This window comes from Dasypus novemcinctus, chromosome 13 (genome assembly GCF_030445035.2).
Source record: "Dasypus novemcinctus isolate mDasNov1 chromosome 13, mDasNov1.1.hap2, whole genome shotgun sequence".
Lineage (NCBI taxonomy): Eukaryota > Metazoa > Chordata > Mammalia > Cingulata > Dasypodidae > Dasypus > Dasypus novemcinctus.
The window spans coordinates 48,332,476-48,356,674 of NC_080685.1; the positions used below are offsets into that span (position 1 = coordinate 48,332,476).

At 32.8% G+C, this 24,199-nt stretch overlaps 1 protein-coding gene across 5 annotated transcripts in view; it reads right to left on the bottom strand.

The window, feature by feature from the left end:
• Window positions 1-24,199, bottom strand: part of KIFAP3 (kinesin associated protein 3) — a 232,873-nt gene that overhangs the window by 135,632 nt on the left and 73,042 nt on the right. For all 5 annotated transcript variants that reach the window (XR_011645490.1, XM_058310103.2, XM_058310104.2 and 2 more), the window contains 6 exons: window positions 19,932-20,063; window positions 15,708-15,862; window positions 13,118-13,173; window positions 12,403-12,544; window positions 1,377-1,476; window positions 136-260 (listed from right to left, as the gene is read on the bottom strand). Coding sequence is in view for 4 of the 5 variants with exons in the window: in XM_058310103.2 (XP_058166086.1) it covers window positions 136-260; window positions 1,377-1,476; window positions 12,403-12,544; window positions 13,118-13,173; window positions 15,708-15,862; window positions 19,932-20,063 (710 nt within the window). In the remaining variant the exon portion in view is untranslated. The remainder of the gene's footprint in view (window positions 1-135; window positions 261-1,376; window positions 1,477-12,402; window positions 12,545-13,117; window positions 13,174-15,707; window positions 15,863-19,931; window positions 20,064-24,199) is intronic.

A 24,199-nucleotide genomic window follows, 5' to 3' on the forward strand; every position in this document is an offset into this window, starting at 1 on the left:
TGAAAAGGCAAAAGTGTATGTCAAATAATCTGAATGGTAAAAAAAGAAAAAGAAAAAAGCAATAAAACCATCCCACCCAACCAAAGTTTATAGCAACAGGCAATAGTAGGGTGAAATTCCACTCTAAAAGGATATCAGCTTTCTTCTTCTTAGAAAGTTCTTCTTGCCAAAGCTCATGTCTTTTTAACTCATGATCAATGATATTCATACACAGGGCTCCAATTTTATAATGAGTGATAAGTCCATGAAACTGAGAAAAGCTTTAAAAACGAGATTTTAAAATGTATTTAAAGAATAGATTCTCTGAACTGAGGACATTTGTTTTGGGCAAACACAGGTAGGAACAATGTAGAAAATAAATATGATACAAATATTTTAATCAATGAATATACTCACAGTGTACTAGGAAGACTTATAAGATTACTTTAAATATATTTTAACATACCTATCCTTAACTGAAATCACCTGTTAATTACTTTTAAGAAGTTAGAATTAAATAAATTTTTGTAATTAACTACCTTATTAAGTACTCAGATACTATCAAAATAAATTTTCACAATGTTGTCTAACAAAACTAATAATCCAATACTAGAAATCCATTTTATTTCTTGTATAAAACTAACTGATACCAGAGAATAAACAAAGTATAATGTACAGATTATTAAAGTATAAAGTATTAGTAAAGCATTAGTAGTCATGTTTTGCATGTTTCCCAGACATATTCAATTACTTCACTCAACTATTTTTTCAATAAATACTTATTTGTCAAGGCTAGCACATTTTAAAAATAGAGACTAACAATTCTCTAGGAACTGGATGGAAACTTTTCACAGAATATATGAATATAAATAACATATATGGACACATTTGTATGTATGTATATAAATAACAATAACATTTACAGAGCACTAACTCTGGGTCAGGCTTTATTCTAAGTATTTTAATTCATTAATTCATTCAATCCTCAAAACTACCCTAAGAGAATGCTCCTATTAATATCCACACTTTACAGATAAGCAAATAGAAACAGAGAAGTTAAGTAATATAATCAAGGTCTCACAGTAAATACATAGCAAGCCTGGTATTCCGATCCAGATGGTCTACTCTAGAGTTCACACTCAAACTATAAAAAAAAAGATTATACTGTCCTGTTTTGTATATGTGTGTGTGTACAAGCATGGATGTGTGCAGTGTGCAGATCGAATGAAAGACAGTAAAAGACAGCAAGCCAGTATGTGAAAAAAATAAAGAGTTCAGGAGCAGAGCACTGGCAGACACACAGAAAGACCGAGAAGCAGGGATTTACAGACTGAACCAATGACAAAGAAAGAAACATAAAAAGACTAATAATTTTATTTCATAATTTTAATACATACCTGGAAAAGCAAAAAAAGATGTAAATTATATTCGTAGCTAACTCAACACTTTGCTTCCAGTCTTCTCTCAGGACCCTTGCTAATGCACCAAGGGCAGTTTCTAAAGAAAAAGAAGTTGTACAAAAATTAGCATTCACTTTGCCTCTGCTATAAAAGGTAATTTGGTTATAAATATCTAGTTAATAATAAATTAAAAAGCTAAAATAGAACTAAAACAAAAAAAAAGTAGGATGCTTCTTTCTAACACAGGAAGTTATACAAATATGTTTTGGTACGCGCATCTTTTGCGCACAATACTTTTTTTTAAAAACAAATCATTTTATTGGTACATACTAGTAAAGCATAAATCCATTGAAAGTGTACAATCAATGGTATTCGGTGTAATCACATATTTGTACATTCATCACTTCAATCATTCTTACAGCATTTTCATTATTCTATTAATAACAATAACAACAACAACAAAAAAACCTCATTATCTCTCAATGTCTCTATGCTTCCCCTCCTGTACATAGTTGCTATTCTTTTTCCTTCTTTCTAGTATATTTTTATTTATATTTTGTAAAAAGTCTTATATTTGCGATATCACCCATATTCATGTTTTACATGAAGTTTTACTCTCATATATAGGTTCCATTTACAGTTTTTAGCTTTCTTTCTAGTAATATACATGACCTTAGACTTGCCCTTTCAACCACGTCATATCCATACATTATAGCACTGTTAGTTACAAACATCATGATGTGCTTTCACCATTTCTATTCAGTTCCCAAAATTTACAAAAAACCTTTTTACCAATTCTACACACATAAAACCTAAGCTTTCCATTTTCTAACATCATTCTGTTTTCTGGTGACCTATATTCTAATTATTAGCTCTATGAGTTTACATAAATATTTAGTTCATAACAGTGTGATCACACAGTATTTGTATTTTTGTGTCTGGTTTGCTTAACTCAACATGTCTTCCAGGTTCATCCATATTGTCATATGTTTCATGACTTCATTTCTTAAAGGTGCATAATATTCCATTATGTGTATACCCCACAACTTGTTTATCCATTCATCAGTTGATGGACACTTGGGTTGTTTCCAACTTTGGCAACTGTGAATAATGCTGCTATGAACATTGGTGTGCAGATGTCTATGTGTGTCTGCTCTCAGTTCTTCTGTATATATACCTAGTAATGGTATTCCTGGGTTGCACGGCAAGTCCGTATTCAACTTCCTTAGGAATTGCCACAGTGGTTGTACCAATCTACATTCCCACCAACAGTGAATAAGTGGTCCTAACTCTCTATATCCTCTCCAACATTTAGTTTCTGTCTTTTAATAATGGCCAGTCTAACAGGTGTGAAATGATACCACATTGTCATTTTGATTTACATTCCCCTAATCTCTAGCGTATTACTCAGCCAAATGGGTACTGATGCAAAGTACCAGAAATCTGCTGGTTTTTATAAAGAGCATCTATTTGGGGTACAAGCTTAGTTACAAGGCCCTAAAGAGTCCAACTCAAGGTTACTCCAACTCAAGGTTACTTCCTCCCTAGTCTGTTGCCATGTTTGGAAGCAAGATTGTGGGCGAATTCTGCCTGGTCTCTCCTTCCTTTTTCCTCTTAGGGTTCCATGGGCCCAGCTTCTTCCGATCTCAGCTGAAGGCTGGCATAGGGCTCATCTCTCTTGCCAGGTCTTTAGCTGTTTTACACTTCTCCTTTCTGTCATGTGGCAGGACTGATGACCAAGTTCTTTCCTTTCCTGTATCTTCTTCTGTGTGTCTTCTTGAGTAAGTGTCCATTTATATCAGCCCACCAAGGGGGCAGGGACTCAACCCTGAGTGAGGCCCTACTAACATAGTTGGATCAAAGCCCTAAACTGGTAATTTAATAAAGACATCTCAGCTTAATTTAATACAATTAAAAGGTATCATGCCCAGAGGGAAAGATCAGTTTACAAACATAATCCTTATCATTTTGGGGGTCATAAATAATCACAAACTGCCACACCTAGTGATGTTGAACATTTTTTCATGTGTTTTCTACACCATTTGTATTTCTTTTCTGGACAATTGCTTTTCAGGTCTTTTTTCCCATTTTTCAATCGGGTTGTGTATTAGTCAGCCAAAGGGTTGCTGATGCCAGATAAGAGAAATCTGTTGGCTTTTATAAAGGCTATTTATTTGCGGTAGAAGGTTACAGCCACAAGGCCCTAAAGAGTCAAATTCAAAGTACCATAAGAGGTATTTTCTCATCCAAAGTCAATGGTCATGAACTGAAGCAAAATGGTGGGCGATGTCTGCAAGGGTTCAGCCTTACGACTTTCCTCTTAAGGCTCCATGGTCCCAGGTTCTTCTGATTTCAGCTATAGGCTGGTGTAAGGCTCATCTTTCTTCCCATGGCTTGTCTCTTTCTGGGCTCAGCTGCTCTGCTCTCTCCACAAGGCCAGCCTGTAAACTAACAGGCAAATGGCATGGCTCTTTCCCCTGGGCTCCAGCATAAAAACTAAACTTTCTGTGTTTACCTTCTCCATGTATTTACTTCCTTGTCTTTCACTGAGCATCCGTTTATACAGCCCACAGCTGTAGGCTAGCTGTAGGTGGGGACTCAAACTGAGTCGTCCTAATGATGTGGTCAAATAAAAGTCCTAATCTTGATTTAGTAAAGTAAAAGTGAAACCTCTGAGCCTAATAGAATCTAATACGCTCAGAGGAACAGAGGAGTTTATAAATACAATCCAATATTTTTTAAATTCATAAATACCAAAACTGCCACAGGTTGTCTTTCTATTGTTGAGTTGTATGATCTGTTTGTCTATCATGGATATTAAACCCCTATTGGATATGTGATTGCCAAATATTTTCTCCTATTGACTCAGCTGCCTTTTCACCCTTTTGACAAAGTCCTTTGAGGTGCAAAAGCATTGAATTTTGAGGAATTCCCATTTATCTACTTTTCATTTTTTTACTTGTGCTTTGGGTATAAGGTTTAAGAAACTACTGCTGACCACAGGAGGTTCAAGTTGTTTCCCTACATTTTCTTCTAGTTTTATGGTTGTTGCTTTTTTATATTTAGGTCCTTGATCCATTCTGAGTTAATTTTTTAAATATATGGTGTGAGATAGAGGTCTTCTCTCTTTCTTTTGGATATGGATATCCAGTTCTCCCAGCACCAATTGTTGAACAGACTGTTCTGGTCCAGCTGGGAGGGATTGACCACCTTGTCAAAGATGACTCGACTGTAGATGTGAGGCTCTATTTCTCAGTTTTCTATTCAGTTCCATTGGTCAGTATATCTGTCTTTATGACAGTACCATGCTGTTTTTAAAACTGTAGCTAAGTACTATGCTTTAAAGTTTGGAAGTGAGAGTCCTCCAAGCTCTTTATTCTTTTTAAAGATCTTTTGGGCTACTCAGGCCCCTTTTTCATTCCAAATAAATTTAATAATTGGTTTTTCCACTTCCGTAAAAAAGGATGGAGTTTTACTGGGATTGTGTTGAATCTGTAAATCAGTCTGAGTAGGTGTGACATCCTAATGACATATAGTCTTCCAATCAAAAACAAGGAAAATTCTTTCATTTATTTGAGTCTTCTTCAGTTTCCTTTAGCAATGTTTTGTAGTTTGCTGAATACAGGTACTTTATATCCTTGGTTAAGTTTATTCCTAATATTTGATTGTTTTAATTGCTATTATAAACAGAAATTTTTTTTTCAGATTTCCTGCTCAGATTGCACATCAGTAGTGCATAGAAATATTATTGATTATTGTGCATTAATCTTGTACCTCACCACATTGTTGAACTATTAGTTCTAGTAGCTCTGCTGTGGATTTTTCAAGAGATTCTGGATATAGGATCATATCATGAGCAAACAGTGAAAGTTTTATATCTTCCTTTACTATTTTGGTGACTTTTATTTCTTTATCTAATTGCTCTAGCTAGAACCTCAAGCACAATACTGAATAATAATGCTGACAGTGGGCATCCTTGTTTTATTCCTGATCTCAGTGGGAAAGCTTTCAGTCTTTCACCATTGAGTACTCTGCTAGCTGTAGGTCTTTCATATATTCACTTTCCATATTGAGAAAGCTTCCTTTTATTCCTATATTTTGGAGTGTTTTTATCAAGAAAGGGTGCTGTATTATGTCAAATGCCTTTTCTGCATCTTTTGAGAGGATCATGTGATTTTTCTTTTTATCACTGTAGTTTATTATGGTAACTGATTTTGTGTTAAACCATGCTTGCATATTTGAGATAAAACCCACTTCACTGGTGTATAATTCTTTCAATGTATTTTTTTATTTTGTTTGCAAGTATTTTGTTGAGGATTTTTGCATTTATATTCATTAGAGATACTGGTCTGTAATTTTCTTCTTTTGTAGTACATTTATCTGGATCTGTTACTAGAGTGATGCTGGTTTCATAGAATGAGTTTGGTAGTGTTTCCTGTTCAAATTTTGAAAGAGCTTGAATAAGACAGGTACTAGATTATCTTTGAATGATTGGTTAAATTCACCTGTGAAGCCATCTAGTCCTGGATTTTTCATCTTTGGGAGGTTTTTGATGACTTTTTCAATCTCTTCACTTGTGACAGGTTTGTTGAGGTCTTCAATTTCTCCTAGGGTCAGTGTAACTGGTTTGTGTGTTTCTAAGAATTTGTCCATCTCCTCTACATTGTCTACAGTTTTTTGGAATACAGTTATTTATAGTATGCACATATGATCTCTCTTATTTCTGTGGGGTCAGTGGTAATGTCCCCTCTCTCAGTTCTGATTTTATTGATTTGCATCTTCTGTTTTTATCAGTCTAGCTAAGTGTTTGTCAATTTTGTTCATCTTCTCAAAGAACTTTTGATTTTGTTGATTCTATTTTGTTGTTGCTGTTCTTGATTTCATTTATTTCTGCTCTGATCTTTACTATTTCTTTTCCTTAAGCTTGATTTGGGATTCATTTGCTGTTCTTTTTGTAGTTCCCCTAGGTGTGCAGTAATATCTTCAACATTAGCTCTTTCTTCTTTTTTAATATAAGCATTGAGGGCTATAAATTTCCCTTTCAGCATCCCCTTTGCAGTGTCCCATAGGTTTTGATATATTGTTTTCATTTTCCTTCATCTCAAGATATTTGCCAAATTCTCCTGCAATTTCTTCGATACACTGATTTGAAAGTGTTTAAAATCCACATATTTATAAATTTTCCCTTTTTCTGCCCATTTTTTATTTCTAGCTTTATTCAATTATAATCAGAGAAACTGTTTTGTATAATTTAAATTTTTAAAAAATTGAGACTTGTCTTGTGACCTAACATGTGGTCTATCTTGGAGAAGGATCCATGAGCAGTTGAAAAGAAAGTATATCCTGCTATTTGGTGGTGCAATGCTCTACAGATATGTTAGGTTTGCTTAATTTATCATATTATTTAATTTCTCTGTTTCTTTATCCTCTGTCCAGGTGTTCTATCCAATATTGCAAGTGGTGTATTGAAGTCTCCAACTATCACTGTAGAGATACCTGCTTCTTTCTTCAGTTTTGCCTGCATGCCTCATGTATCTTGGGGCACTCAGATTAGGTGCATAAATATTTAGTATAGTTATTTCTTCTTAGTGAATTGTCCTTTTATTAATATATAATGATCTTCTTCATCTCTTATAACAGATTTGCATTTAAAATCTATTTTGTCCAATATTATTATCACTACTCCAGCTCTTTTTTGTTACTGTTTGCATGGAATACCTTTTTCCAACCTTTCAACTTTAATCTGGTGTGCCCTTATGTCTGAGGTGAGTTTTGTAGAAAACATATAGATGAGTCATATTTTTTTTATCCACTCTATCAGTATGTCTTTTGATTGGAGAGTTCAATCCATTAACATTCAGTGTTAATGAATTACCCTAAAGGCATTACTTACTTCATCCATTTTGCCTTTGGCTCTCTGTTGTAATATCATTCTTTTGGCTGTCTTCTTACTCTTTAGTTTACCCTTCCTAATAATCTTCATTTTTAAACTCTTTTCCAAATCACGCTTGTTTTTTCCTTCCAAGCTGCTGTCACTTTAGTATCTCTTTTAATTCTGGTCTTTGGTAACATATTCTTTTTTGTTTGTCTGTGAAGACTGTGAACTCACCCTCATTTTTGAAGGACAGTTTTGCCAGATACAGAATCCTTGGTTGGCAGTTTTTCTCTTCCTATACTTTAAATACATCATTGCCCCTTACAGAAAGCTATTTTAAACACTACAATACAACTTTTGCTTAATGACAGAAAATATGGAGCCTTACGTCTATAAGTATAAACAAAAAATAAAATATGATATAGATAAAACAACATGTACATTATGAGTGATAATACAATAAGACATTTATTTCTTGATATGCTTTTCCATTTATAATTTTCCTACTATAGTAGCAATTGTTCTTTAACATATGATCTCCTGTATTTTAGATAAGGAAAAAACCTAGAATAAGTATAGAAAAAAATAAACAGTTTTGCAAGCTTACGCTAGCTCGATTAAAAGAAGTTAACCAAATAAAATGTATATACAGAAAAATATGTACCATTTCAGTATCACATTAAATTTATGTCAACAGAAATAAATAAAACTAAATTTCTTTTACCAAATTAGCTTCAGGCTAGCCTAATAAACATTTTTATTAGATTTTTATCTTGAGGAATATAAAATTAATGACTTGACCAATGAGAATTATCATATATTATATATATATATCATACATCATACATTAAATAAACAAATGTAATGATAATCATTTCAAATTAGACCTGTGTGGCTTACTAATTCTTTAATTAAAATAAAATAAAAAATCTGTATGTTAATATAAAAACTATAAATCAACTTTAATAGGTACTCAGGATCATGTCATTTGACCTTTCTGACCATTCATTCAGATTATAAAACAACAAGAATTAAATATATGGCTATTAGTCTATTTAGTTAAGAATTATTTTTTGAACAAACTAAAAAACTCGCTATGACAAACTTCACAGTGCTATCTGTACTCATAATGTACAGCAATTATCTAGAATATACTTTGAACACATTGATTCTGGAGTCAAATAAATAGGCAGCCAGTACATATTAATATGTAAGGGCTCCAAAAAGTCCTACTTAATAAGAATCTGGGATAACCAAACACATTTGAACACTATAATACCAAGAAAAATGATGTTCGATAATGTCATAAATTTAGGCATAAATTTAGTGACCCATTTGTAAAATTTTATTTCATTTTCTTCCCTTAGCACAGATATAAATATAGCATAGAAAACTGTCTCAATAAAAATATAGCTACAGTAATTGTAAACAGGTTATCAAGAAATAGCCAAAAGAAAATTACTAAATTTATAAAAGAAATCCAAAATTAATTTATAAATTGATGGCGACCACAAGCAAAATCCCATTATGATTTTTAAAATAATTTGATGAAGAGATTTATAAATTAATATATCAGAAGTGCACAATATCAATTAAGCCAGTTTTGAAAAAAAAAATCAAATTTCAGCATGTCTTTCATATTCTAAAGCTTTAGTTCAAATACAAAAAAACAAAACATACTAAAGATAGAGTATTAGAACAGGAATTCGTCAAATAGATCAATGGAACAAGAAAGAGAGGACCAAACAGATCCATGCATACAATGGAACAGTACCTGAGACAGAATGTGTTCAGGAAATACTGACTGAGTAAAAGAATAGCAGGTATAATGTAGAGAAGGCATTTCAAATCTTTCAGCAATGAAGGAATCTTCACTAACACCTTACCTGCTTTCAGCATACAATGGAGGAACAGACATAGAATAGACATTCCCATTCCAGTAGGAAGAAAACTGGGGCCACAGATCCCAGTTTTTAAACCCAACAGGACAAACTCCATTAGGTTCCAAGATCTATATTTATAGATCAATGTTTTCTCCTCCAGTCCTGATGGAGTGGCAACTCTACCCTTTCTAATCGTTTGTGTAGTAGATGTGTTCTCCCTGAACACTGGGGTAAAGACTCCACCCTCTCCAATCAGGGTGGTGGCCAGGCTTTCTGCAAACCCCAAGGCATAGGCCTCACTCTCTCTGAGCATTTGGGTGGCAGCCAGACTCTCTGCAAACCTGAGGGCATAGGACCAACCCTCTCCATGCACTGGGGTGGTGGTTAGATGTTCCACAAATGCCAGGGCACAGGCTCCACCATCCCCAAGCACTGGGATGTCAGCACTCTTCCTGAACAATAGGATGGAAGGCCCACACCCCCTCCAAGCACAGGGGCAGACCACGCCCTTTCCACATACATGGGTCGGCCCACTCTTTTGGACCTAGGTGATGTCTTCAGTCCAGACCTCACCTTCCACGGTTCTGTCCTTTAAGCCATTCTTCCTTTACTCTGTCCCTTTTAGTCCACGGTGGCAGTGGTTCCTTTCACACAAATTTTACAAAAATTGCTAGCTTTGCATGTAGATGAGAGTAATCCAATCCATCAGAGAGAAGGACTTTTATAGATCCTTCCTGCATTACTGCATTTCCAATCCTGACTTTCCCTGAAATGGCTGACTGGTTCCATGATCAGTTAAATCCTCACACAGAGCATTATTCTCCTGGCACTTCAAAATAATCTAGGGTTTTCCATCAAGCACCTCATAATTCTTCTAGCCTCTACCCACTTCCAATTCCAAAGCCATGTCCACATTTTTGGTATTTGTAATAGCAGCACCTCACTATTCTGGTTCCAAAATTTGATATAGTCCCCTTGGCTGCTTAAGCAATTATCATGTAGTAATAAGGCAGCTTAAACATTTTCATAAACATGCTCATATTTTGGGACTGGGCAAAAGTTCAAATCAAGTTGTCATCAAGGTGATACTTTCTCTCCAAACACCGCGGCATTCTGAGGCTACGGAGATTTTTGGTGCTTAGCTTGTTATGAGGCAGGGCATATAGTAGCATCTTCTGGTCCTTCCCTTTTCTTCTGGGTTGTACTGATGCTTCAGCTTCTGGCTGCTCCCTCTGTAGCTTTCTCTATCTCTGTCTGAATTTCATTCTGCTTAAATATGACTCTAAGGAATTAAGGCCCATCCTGATTGTGGTGAGCCACATCTTAACTGAAGTCACCACATCAAAAGATTCTACTTAAAATGGGTTCATTACCATAGGAATGGATTAAGTTTAAGAACCATCACAAGAGGCAGCATATGGGGACTTTGTATTTTATGTATGATTTGTCTATAAACATACAACTTCTCTAAATAAAAAAAAGGATTAAAAAATCTATATCATAAAAGATACTGGACAAAAACATAAGACAAGTACTTGTTCTAAGAACATAAGAGGAAAAAAGGATATAAATATATAGGACATGAAGATCACATATATGTGTATGTGTATATATAGTACTTAAGATACGAATACAAAATTCACAAGAAGGGATCCCAAAGGGCAAACTCAACTTAGAACAATGACAGACTATTTATTACCAACTAAACAATAGCAAAATTTTAAAGTCTGATACCTTCATATTCTGGTGGTATGGGGATATATTGGCACAACCATTTTCAAGGGCAATTTGGCAATATGCCTTAAGATATTATGATTTTGTAAGTTTATGTCTGCATACACACTCTAAAAAAACCCCTTGCTTACGTATATAAGAAGATATGTACAAAGGTATAAATGAGGCAATATACCCTATAGAAAAATCTGAAAGCAATCTAATGCCCATCAACAAAGAATGGCTAATTAATATGCATACATTCAAAAAATGCAAAACTATTTAAAAGAAATTAATTACATCTCTATATATCTATTTGCATATAATCTCATAACATTACTGTATTAGAAAAATTAATAAGTATTTTATACTATTAATACTAAATTCATAAAAGCATTTTAATATGGAAAAAACTCATAGACATACATGTAAACTTATGAAAAAGATCTGGAAGAATGTACTCCAAACCCATAATAGATTAGGGGGTGGATGGTCAAAGGGAACTTTATCTGTAATAATCTAATTCTTTTTAAAAGGTTATTTTCATGCAATAATTGTATAGTTTTAAAAATAGGTAAAATGTACAAATTTCCTTATTGGAATATTGGTAATGTCCAAGGGTCTCTGGAAAAATCTCCAGATACATGTTCCAAGCTACAAACTATTGGTGAGCACCGTCCAGTTTCTATAAAAGCAGTATGACAACAAACAAAACTATAATTTTTCACATGTGCTAGAAATCAGTTAATAATGACATCTTCCATATATTTATCTTTTTGGCAAAGAGGAAGATCAGCAAACTACACTTTAGAATAATTCTATAGGGTTTAAAATATAATGTAAACTAATCCACACTTAATGGCAATGTTCCAACAAGTGGTCATCAATTGTAACAAATGTACCACCATAATGAAGGATGCTGTTAATGTGGGAAAGGGTGGGAGGGGTAGGGAGTGGGGCATATGAGAATCCCCTACACTTTTTATGTAACACATAATCTTAGTATCTTTAAAAATAATAATAAAATAAAATGATCCCATAGGGTTATTATTAAGAAAAAGGTTTTAAGAGTATTATATCTTCTTCTTTTATTATCAAGTCAAGTACTTTTAGTGACAGGAAAGCAAACACCTAGTGCCAAATTCAATCAAATGAAATTATAAATATGCACCGCTTTTGCTGTGCAATTGAGAGAAAACTAATGTTGGAACTCTAATTTAATAACATTATATACATATATGTACAAATGTCAAAAGTTTCATCTTGTATCCTAGTTGGAAATAATAAAAAGTTTTACAGAGTAGAAGATAAACTAGGAAAATCAAGCATTTGGGGTAGTGTAAGTTAAATGGTTTGTTGATTCTGTAAAGAATATTTAAATGCTACACTTCAACATTTAAACATTTGATTAAGAAGAAATGTAATAGAGAGCTGGAAAATATATCCATTTTCAATTTTTGTACAAACAATTTTAGATTATTCTTTATAATAAATTTTAAAATCATGCTTTACAATTATATTTTTTGCTTTAATACTTATTGACATAAATCACCATTCAATAGTAGTTCTTCCAAGTTATCAGGATTTCGAGCAAGTTGCAGGATCAAGGCAGAACCCCGAACCTTGTCAGGAATATCTTCATATAATAATTCAATGTATTCATCCATATCATTGATGTTAGCAACTTCATCAATCTGAAACAAAGGAGAAGCAGGAAAGACTCCAAAGGAACAACAATGTTCAACAGACCCAAGGTCAAAGGAATGATATTTTGTAACCAATACATTGCCCTTTATAACAATAAACAAATTTCCAAAGAACTCATAGTAGTCTTCTTTTTGTAGTGGAAATTAGACTTTTGGATGCTAGCCCTCCAATACAAAAGTAAGTTTATAAATCACATGATAAAATGGAATGTACATAAATTATAAAAATTTGTCTATCAATATAAAGTATCTTAAATGCAATACTTTTTATCTACCACAATAGGTGAAATAAGATTTCAAAACTTATTACAATAAGAGTATTTAAAACATTTTCCACAATTTATATAATTTATCAAAATAAATTGCTAAATTTTCTAAGAAGCGCATTCAATAATCTTTGTCTATCAATTTAAACGTTAATTTTCCACCATTTTCAGGTACTTCTAAAATTCAATAATTTTTAAAAATTCCTCATCTGATTAATGTAATTGTGTGCATTATTGATGATAAAAAGGCAACACTTTACAATCAATTCTCTATTAGATTAGAATATAGTCTTACTTCCATTCCTTCAAATGGAGGTGGATCTTTAGGCTTGCTTGATTTTTCTTTTTTTTCTGTAAAAAGATTTTTTTTTTAAAAATGAGAAGAATTAGTTTTTTGTGTTTCTGGGTGAATTTTTATTTTCAGTAGCTGAATTTAATTCTAGCTAAGCTGGGGATATTAAAATGGAATTGTCTATGAAATACTCTTTTTCCAAAGAATAAAAAAAATGCTCAGGTATAATACATCTGTTCTAATCAGGATATCAAAGAGAATATAAATGAATAAAATCTGTAAATGCTCTATCAAGTTATTTGAGGGGGTAGTTTTAATTTCCTCCCTTGAGTTTATGTGTATGTTTGTGTGTGTGTGTGTGTGTGTGTGTGTGTGTATATATATATATATATATATATATACGGCCAGATTTTCCAACAAGAAGCAAATAGCCTATTTCTCTTTCTTTTCTAATTTACACTTATGAAGGAAATAGGAAAATCTGTGGCAAAAGGAAAAAGAAATGACTTGTGTAATATGAAAACTAAAATGAAAATTAACAATGGAAAAGGAAAAGAAATGACCTGGGTAATTTAAAAACTAAAACAAAGAACAGTTGCTAACTGATGGTTTTTATAAATAAAATTAAGATCAGAAATTAAAAGGTAAATATGCAATGTTTGTATTAGTTTAATCCTAACCTGTTTCCAAATGAATTAAAGAGGTATTAAAATGTGCTGTACACAAACTAGAGCCATTTGCTATACTGTATTATCTTGGTAAATAATTCATTTTACAACACAAAACTAGTAAAAATACTTAAATGAGCTCGCTCAAAAAAAAAAAAACTAAATGCATACACATTAAAATAAGTTATAGTGGCAAAATTTTGATTCCATAATTAGCAAATATATTTTACCTACAATAGCAACTAGCCTTTATTAATTTCAAAAAGGACTATATCCATTCTGGATAAGGTCAAGTTTTCTCAAAAGTAAATTTTACCTCAAACAGATAATTTACCATGGCAGTGGTTTTAAGTAAGCAAAGATAAATCACTTAAAATACAGACTTACATAGTCAAATATGTATTATTGTTTTGTTTTAGTCACTTTTAGGGCAAGGCTTCTGGCTTTGAAATAGTGAATACTAAGGTGAATACTAAATAAAAACATTAAGAAAAATTGAATAGTTATTTCTAAATAAGTGTATATTTAATATAATAAAGCATTTCAGTATTTTCTCATTTCCTCTAATTTCTGGGGAAAGGTGAGGAGACTAATTTGCCCTGAAAATTCAGTGAATTATAGTAATCTGGTATTAGGAGAAATTAGTATTAACATGTTGTATAATCTACAATAAATACACAAATATCTGAAAAGATTACAGCAATTAGGTTGCTTACTTTGCATTTAATTCAAGATGCTACCTCTCATCAGCCACAGAGATATCTGAACAAGAATATTCTAACACAAAATATTTTTTATAAAAATTCCTCATAAATAATATTTCTTTATCCATATAGACCTTGTTATTAATAAACAAGTATATACTGAGTGCCAATTATGTGGTCAGAAGCAATAAAGTTCAAAATGGCTATTTTCATATTCATATTCATAACGACTCAGTTTATTCAACAAATATAGACTGATCATTCAATATGCATGACCACTCAGTTTATTCAACAAATATAGACTGATCATTCAATATGCATGAGATACTATATTTAGGGTTAACTACTAAAAGTGCATATTAGTCACAGGGCCTTTAATTTGCTGTGAAAAGAGAAGACTAATTTGGAGAAAAGTCTAAGAAACTGTTTCTTTCATTTTTTCTACTTAGTACAATGAAAACTTGAGCATTTAGTTATTTCGGAGGCACTACAATTCAGAACTCATCAATGGTGAAAGAAAGATATGTTATCGTAATAAATACTATAAAATGGGATTAATAACCGTTCAAGAATCTGAGATGATCATTTAAATATCTGTGTTTTTGTTTTTTTTTTGCTTTTGGTTTAGATTATTTGAAACTATCTTCTAATCATTCGCTTGGCTCTTAGCATCTTAATGGCTTGATTCTTTTAAGAGGGAACTGAAGCTAGGAGAATGGCAACAACAGAGACACTGAGGAATGAAAAGGTATTATTTTCCTAAGAAAGATATATTAAAGTAATATAATTAGGATAGTCTAAAGCATATAACATATATTGTAACATTTACATACTAAAATAATCCATTGATTAAATAGAATTATATTTAACTAAAATTAAATATCAATAAGAAATTTAGAAAAATAAAATTTCTGTCCTAAAATTCTCTAAAATTATTCTAGAATCAATATGACAAACATTTCCTCTTTTACTCTTTATTTCAGTGTTTTATATGTATACATACACATAGTGTAATGAAACAGAATCAGATCATCTTATGTGGAAATATCTAATATAAAGTCTAGTATATATATAAAACCTAGCTAATAAGTTTGTTTATTCTTTCATTCACATATTCCCAGTGCTATTGAAAAAAACTCAACATTCAAATAAATATCAAAGTATAAACTATAGTCAAACAACTCTGATTTTGCATTAAAAATCTAGAAGTCTTCTATTTACCTTTTCCTGATAATGTATCACGACGGTTCTGTAGATAGTACAACAGTTGTTCTACCTCATTTAGTTTTGAGGGATGAATGAGTTTACATTCTTCAACTACCTTCCGTGCCAGGGAAGTTATATCTGTATTGGCATTCAAACTCTTAAGACGAATGCTGCAAGCAAATGAGAATTTACCAACTCAAGTATTATAAAAGTAAGCAACAGCTTCAACAATGCTTCTTTTAAATAAATAATTAATAAAATACTTAAATGTATTTGGGCATAGACTCCTTTAGTAAAACATAATAAGGTAGTAAATAAAATTGGATTTAAAAAAATAAAAAGTAATGATTTTATTTGAGCTGGACAAGCAAGGTAAAAAAAACAAGGAGCATTATTAAATAACATCTGACTCTTTTAGGCAGGCCAGCATTTTCAGAGATCCTGTTTTAAAAAAGCTTTTCTAATGCAAAATATATAGTAAGTAATTATTATTGGATGTGAGAATCTGTATCACCAAAAATGAATCACTTTCTTAAACATACCCTCAATCACTTACTTTACTTAGGAACAAAAGAATATTGATAATTTTTGGATTCAGTAGTTCTGGTGATAATTATATAGATGATAGAAGAGAAAAAATTCAGATGTATTTTAAGACTTACATGAGAATCTCTGAGGAACAAATGAATACATTTTTTACTTGCATTAAAAAAAAATAAGCCATCATCCCCTCCTTCCTTTTTAATTTAGCCCAGAAGATTCACTGGGAGCCCAATAAAAAAAGGTTGTTCAGAGTTTGGAAGCAACTGCCTATTTACATGGATTCTTGGCACCAGAAAGAACTATAAAGACATAAAATTAGGTCCAGGGTAGAGATTCAACCTCGTGGTAAAAGACTGTGAAGCAGATGCAGCCATGCAAGGCTTTGACTCAAAAAGAAAAACACAAGAAAGTAGCCACTGCAAAGAATTGTTTCTTGGTTGAGAACGGCCAATTTTTGTGGAGACATTAAGGTATTAGAGGCACCAGGGGCAGAGATCTCAGAGTAATGTTCTATGCTCAACATCTGTGAAATCACTATTCAGAGGGACATGATCTCTCCAGAAACCACTTCAGGAGAGTGGTTTAGATATTATTCCCAAACCCAAATTACTGGCTTCCAAGATTCTGCAAGCCACCTCACAGACTTTAATAAATTCCTTTTATGATTAAATTTGCTTGAGTGGTTTCTAATGTTCACAACAAAAACTCTAACAATGCACTGTCCCTTTATTTTAACTTACCTACTTGTTTTGTTGTTTTTTTTTTTGTTCCTTTTAATTCTTTTAAATTCATTTATTTTTGTGGTTTTAGCTGTACCTCAGAAGGCAAAGATAGAAAGGAGGTTCCATGCAGACAAAAACTCTCAAAAAACTTCTCCATGTTTAGTTTTAATAAGGAATTGGGAATCTTGGTACTCTTAAAACTGATTCAGAAGAGGCACAAAAGACACTCTATAAACAGGTTTTTGAAAAATCTTTTTAGATGTGTTTTCTACCAACAAATATATTGGCAACCTGATTCATCATCTTTCTACCCAGGGCAATAAACAGATTTTCTCTTAATGTATAGGTCCCTCTCCTAAACCTTTTCCTTATTATAAAAAAGAAGGAAAAAAAAATAATTCTTAGACAATAACAGCTGAATTATTCCTAAAGTCAAGTAGAATCTTCATTAGGCAGTCTATGCCTATTAAGAACACTAAAACCTTAACAAGAATAGTACCCACAGCTTTTATGGACTAGAAACATCAGTTATTCATAAAGAAATCTTCAGAAAATTGGGACTCTGTTAAGGATGGGCTTGTACATTCCTTTACCCAGCATGAAATATAAGTCTTCTGGACCTGTATCACAGCACTGACTAATTTAATGACCTTTTTACTTCATACTATCTCAATATACAGGAGACTCAACTCCCCCACTCCCCACCATAGATAAAACCTCTTCAACTATCAATAAAACACATTCTCCTTTTTTTCCATAATATGATCCTTCTCCAAATCCTAGTGCACCCAGGGTTGAGTATCATAGGGTTGAGAGATACTCAGATTTTTCTCTCATAGGTGTTTAAATCCACTTACTCTAAGGAGTTTGTAGTAACTCCTTTCAGGTAGCTGACTCTCTAGTGAACGTACGCCTTGCACAGAAAGCCAAACTAAAAACTAAATTTCTCTCCTGAAATGTGGACGTATGGGTTCTAAAGGCAAAGGCACTGATCTGCCAGCTTTTCACTGGAAGTCAAATTAATAAAATCTCAAGGGATTTCCACACTTCCTCAAAATATACAAATTCAGGCAGCATTCATACACACATGGAACAGAGAAAGTGTGAGAACAAAAACTGAGCATATGAATTAGTTTCTACAGTTTGTGTGTATACAAATGTACTTCTCTTCAATCTAGTGTATTATCTAGAAGATTCAGTTATCTTTAATGAATTATCTATGTAACTTAGTCTCCTTATAATCAAAATGAAAAATTTTAGGACATGAGTTCTTAACTTTTTTTGTTCCATGGACACCTTTGCCAGTCAGGTGAAATGAATACTACTGTAATTTATTTATTGCATACATTCATAAGTGAAGGAAATGCTAGATTGCAGTTAGAGGTCAGAGAAAATAAAGATAGTAAGTTGATTTTTTTTTTCAATTCAAGCTCACAAGCCCCCTAAAATCTTTCCACAGAACCCCAAGGAACTACTGGTTAAGAACCCTGTTTTAGGCTATCCTAGTAAAATCCAGCTGCTTTCTCTTTGCAGGGTTTCTCAACCTCAGCAACACTGACATTATGGGCTGAAAATTCTTTGTTGGAGGGTGATATCTTGTGCACTGTAAGATGTTTAGCAGCATCTCTGGCCTCTACTCACCAGATCCCCGTAGCACCCCTCCAGTTATGACAATCAAAAATGTCTCCAGAAGGTGGAGTGTGCATCACCATTCCAGAAGCCTCAGGATTGGGGAATAAAATATGGACTAGAATGAACTTACTGGTGTTCTACTACAGACTTGTGATTCTAACAATGGAAGAAATTATATCACTGATGTGGAGACAGTGGCCACTTACAGTGCTGAAGTCAGGGAGAGGGACCAAGAGGCGTAATATGGGGGCAATTTTAGGATGTGGAGTTATCCTGAATGACACTGCTTTGACAAATATGGGTAATTATATATGTGGCCATAACCTACAGAATTGAGTAGGAGAGAGTGTACACTATAATCCATGATTAATGGCATTGTTCCAAAATGTGTTCATCAATTGCAATGAATGTATCACACTAATGAAAGAAGTTGTTAATATGGGCAAGGGTGGGAGGTGTGGCGAGTAGGGCATATGGGAACCCCTTACATTTTTTAATGTAACTTTTTAGGTAATCTAAGTATCTTTTAAAAATAAATAAAAAATATATTAAAAAAAAAAAAGTCTCCAGACATTGCCAAATGTCTCCTGGAGGAAAAATCAGAACCACTGCCATATAGTCAAAATACAGTGTTTTTCAGTGTGATAAATATTATCACATGCACTCCTAACAGCAAGTAATTAACATTTAATACCAACAAAACACAGAATAGATAGAAATTTCTTCTAACTAGTCCCCAAATCAAAACTTTTATGGGAAGAGGAGAATTAAGAGAGACTACTGGGCAATCTCAGACTTTCTCTACTTCCACAAACTATGAAAGGAAGACAATCACCAGCACAATCAAAGGCTAATGAAGAAGGCCAAGATTTCTGGAAGGATCAAAAAAACAGGAAATACAGTGTAGAAGAGGATACCAGGAGATCTAAGCCTAATCCATTGAATCAGAAAATGCTGGTTTCATTACTAATATCTTTCAAGGGATGAATTCAAGGTCTGTGCCTCATTTGACAGTTTTAAAAGTTAGACTAAAAAGTCCTACATAAATATATGATTAATTTCACAAGTTAGTTTATATGCTTTATATATATTTACTAAATGGACAGAATAGGTATTTTTCAACAGATTCCCATTATGCTTACGTAACCTGATTTTCTCTGGAATAAATATTCTCTAAATTTATGTTTAATTATAATCTCTGATTCACTAAATTGAAGATGTCTATAAGAAAGCCATAATCATTTATCATCTTCACAGATTAAAATAATACTAGATGTGTATAAAGTTAAAGTTTGTATAGGGTTCACTACTTTCAAAATATGCATGAATGAAGAAAACTTACATTTTTTGGCACTCCTTTCGTTCTCCCAACATAGGATCCCCCATTTCTCCAAGAATGGTAGCTTCCACTTCATATTGAACAATGAGTGCTTTTTCTGATGGATGTACATCAATATTTCCCCCTTTAACTTTCCTATAACACAAAATAAAAAAGACATAACCAGATTAAATATGCACAAAATGTCCATGGTTTTTATCCAGCAATTTCTAGCTCTAAAAACGTGGGCTGGATTAAAATATGCATTTAATCAAATTTTATATTGACCTGGGCCAAGAAATAATTTTTTTATATAGGTAATTTTTGGTCCTGCAAAAAGTACTTTTATAAATGATCCTACCTGGGAAAAATACATTTAGCCAAAGAAGCATGCATAAAAGAACAAGCTAATGAAACAAATAGTTAAGATGGTTTTGGAGCAAATGACCTCAAATTCAAAAGCACTTCGAAAGCAAAGACAGGTGTTCCACATCACTTTATTTTTTTAACCCACACAGGAAAACTAGAACCAAAAGGGTGCTAAATTAATTTAGAAAAAAAAAGTTTTTTTAAATCTCAATAAAAAATCACACTTCATAGAGTGACATAAAATACCACCTTCCATAACTGCATTGTTAAATTGTCACTATTGAGCAGTGTTCTAAATTATTTATTTCTAAAGGAGATCCTGATGCTTTTGGAATTCATGTGGTTAGTGATATTATTATGACCCCTTTAGGCAGATAATGCTGGCAAATGTTGTGTTACATGTATCATCAATTTGGAGAAACAAAAATCCAGTCCTTAATTTTTCATTAAACAGGTTACATTTTTAAAACTTAATATTGTCAAAAGAATTTATTACAAAATTAATAAGCTTTATCAAATAAAATAAATGAGGTGTTGTAGGTTTATTCCAGGCAACAAATGATAACACCACTGTATGAAGTATTGGATTAGTCTCCAGGTGCTTTCTGGCATTTTTTGTTCAGCTTGTTTCCTGTACATATTTCATAAAAATCAAACTTATAAGTGTCCATGATTCCAAATGATCCTACCAACTTGCAGCCTAGCATAGTCATGCATCCTGCATTCTGCAGTATGGGTATGGTACAATAGACTGATTAATATGAGAGCTCTATTCACTGCTTATACATCTCACATACTAGACAAGACCATGGCAGAGGCTGGAAATACAAGGTGGAAGTCTATTAATAATGCTTCATCAAAAAAATTTAAAACTAAGACAAATGCCAAACCAGGGCACACAGAGCAACACCTGAAAAACAGGACTGTCCAGGGCAAAGCAGAAGATACTATCACCCTTAACCAAATCATATCCTTTCTTGCCCCCTCAGGGATCTCTCTCCAAAAAGTATTTACTTGTTCATTTCGATCTGAAATTAAACACAACAAAGTCTCAAACTGAAAAAACAAAAAATAAAAGCCTACCTTGATCCTATAAAACCTTCAACTAACATTGCTTTTCTTTGTTGTCTTCAAAGTTCTTTAGAGTTTTTGATAGTTGCTCTAATTCTATTCACTTAATGCCAATTAGTGCTCTGTTGAGGTTATCAGTTTCCTCTATATTGTGAAATGATTAAAGCTTTGATCTTCACATTCAGGTATTTAATTTACTTGTAAATTGTTTTTCAGTGGGGCTAGGAATACAATTTTAATTTTTTTAATAGAGCTAACCAATTGTTTAAGCCCTTTAGCAGTGTCTTTCAAACTTTTATTTTCATAAGCCATAGTAATCACAGTATCAGTATATACTAACACATAAATGAAACAAAAGTAGCATGAAATAACAACTATTTTTACTATATGCAATGCATTCTACTCTATTCATAACCCACTGACATAATGTGACCTGCAGTCTGGGGAAAAAAACTAAATTTATTGCATAGTCATTGTCTTCACCACTGGTTTGCATTGCTACCTCTTTCATATATTAAGTATCCATCTACATGTTGCTCTATTTCTAGTTTTACTTTATTCAATTTGCCTAATGATCTCTTTCTAACATCAAAACCACATTGTCTAAACTTAGTTTAAAATGTCTTAATATCTGATAAAGGAAATGCCCCATATCTGGTTCTTCTTCAAATTTTTCTTGGCATTCTAAGACCTATGCTCTTCCATTTAAACTTTTAGGATTTGTGTGTGAAATTCAGTGAAATCCCTATTGAGATTTTTATTGAAATAACATGAATTTATAAATTAAGGCATACGTCCATGAGCATGTCTATTTAAGTAACTTTTTCAATGAAATTGTACAAATGTCTTTAGAAAGCTCATTCTCATCTTTTGTTAGCTGTTTTTGTAAATACTTTTTTCTAATTTAGCTCAGGTATATCAAAATTAATTTCTTTTTGGTATATAGATGTCATATCCAGACATTTTTTTTTTCTAATTTAGCTCAGGCATATCAAAATTAATTTCTTTTTGGTATATAGATGCCATATCCAGACATTTTTTTAAAAATAAGATTTATTTATTTATTTCTCCCTATCCCTTGTTGTTTGCATTTGCTGTGTCTGCTTGTTGGGTGCTGGTCTTCATTTCAGGAGACACTGGAAACCGAACCTGGGACCTCTGTTGTGGGATGGAGGTGCCTAATGGCCTGAGTGACCTCCATTCCCTGCTTTGTTGTATCTCTCACTGTGTTTTCCTCCTATCTCTTGTTGTGTCAAGCTCATTGTCTTGCTTGTCTTCTTTGGGAGGCACAAGGCACTGAACTTGGGACCTCCCATGTAGTAGGCAGGAGCTCAATCACTTGAGCCACATCCACTTCCCCAGAAATTGTTTAACCTGATATTAATGCCAATACCTTGAACATTATTTTGGAATTCCTATGCAGACAATTATACTATTTATGAATAATATGTTTTATTTCTTCTCTTCCTATCATAATACCTTTCAATTTTCTTATCCTACTATCTGTTTAGGACCTCTGGTAAAATGTTAAGGGGATTATCATTGGCATCATTCACTCATTCTTGATAGTAAAAGAAATGCTTCATGAAGTTACTTCATTAAATATGTTTATATTAGAATTCTTTATTTTCTAGTTTGAGTTTATTTTAATCCTGAATGTGCACTGTACATTATCAAAGGTTTGTTTGTAACCATATTTTATTCTTCTTCCTTACTCTATTAATATGCTGAATTAAATCCTTCAAATACATTAAACCATATTCCTAGGAAAAACACAACTTAATGCTGTATTTTAATACAGTGTTAGATTAAGTTTGCATTATTGTTCAGTGATATTGGCCTGTAATTTTTCTTTCTAAGGATATCATTTTCTGGTATTCATAAGGAGATTATTCTAAAATCTTAAAATGAATTGGGAAGTAGTATATACTTCTCAGAACAGTTGTGTAAAATTGGAATAATCTGTCCCTTAACACTTAATTAGAATTTGACTTCAAAACTGTCTGGGCATTGCAGATTTATTAGTATAAAATATTCCTCTTTATCTTTGGCAAAACTCTTTTTCTTGAAGTCTTTTTTACCTAATATCAATATCGCCATTCTAGCGTAAGTTTACTGTTTAATGTTTGTATCCATTTTAACTTATCTGTGTCTTTATATTTGAGAAAATATGCATCGTGGGTGTAGCATATTGTTTTAGTTTCCTAGGCTGCTCTAACAAACCATGAAATGGGTTGGCTTAAGCAACGGGAATTTCTTCGCTCATAGTTTTGAGGTAGGGAAAACATCCAAATCAAGGAAACATCAAGGCAATGCCTTCTTCCTGAAGACTGGAGGCTGGCGATCCTTGGCTCCTCTGCCACCTAGCAATCCATATGGTCATACCTGCTGGTGCCTCCCTTCTCTTTTGAGTTTCATTGATTTCAGTTTATTTATTTATTTTTCTCTCTGTATTCATTCCATTGTAAAGGATACAGTAATAGGATTAAGACCCATCCCAAATGAGGTGGATCACAACTTAACTAAAGTAGCCTCGTAAAAAGCCCCTACTTACAATGGGTCCACAGCCATAGGAATGGGTTAAATTTAAGAACATGTTTTTCTAGGGTACATACAGCTTCAAATCACCACACATATAATTGAGTCTTTTTCTTTTTCTTTTTTTAAATCCATACTGATAATCTGACTTTTAATTAGAATGTTAAGACCTACACTGACCAAAACAATAGTCACTAGGTGAGTCTATCTAAAATTAAATTATTTTAAGGAAATAATTAAAAATGCAATTCCTTAGCTGAACTAGCCACATTTCAAGTGCTTAATAGTCATACAGCTAACTGATGGCTAACTTA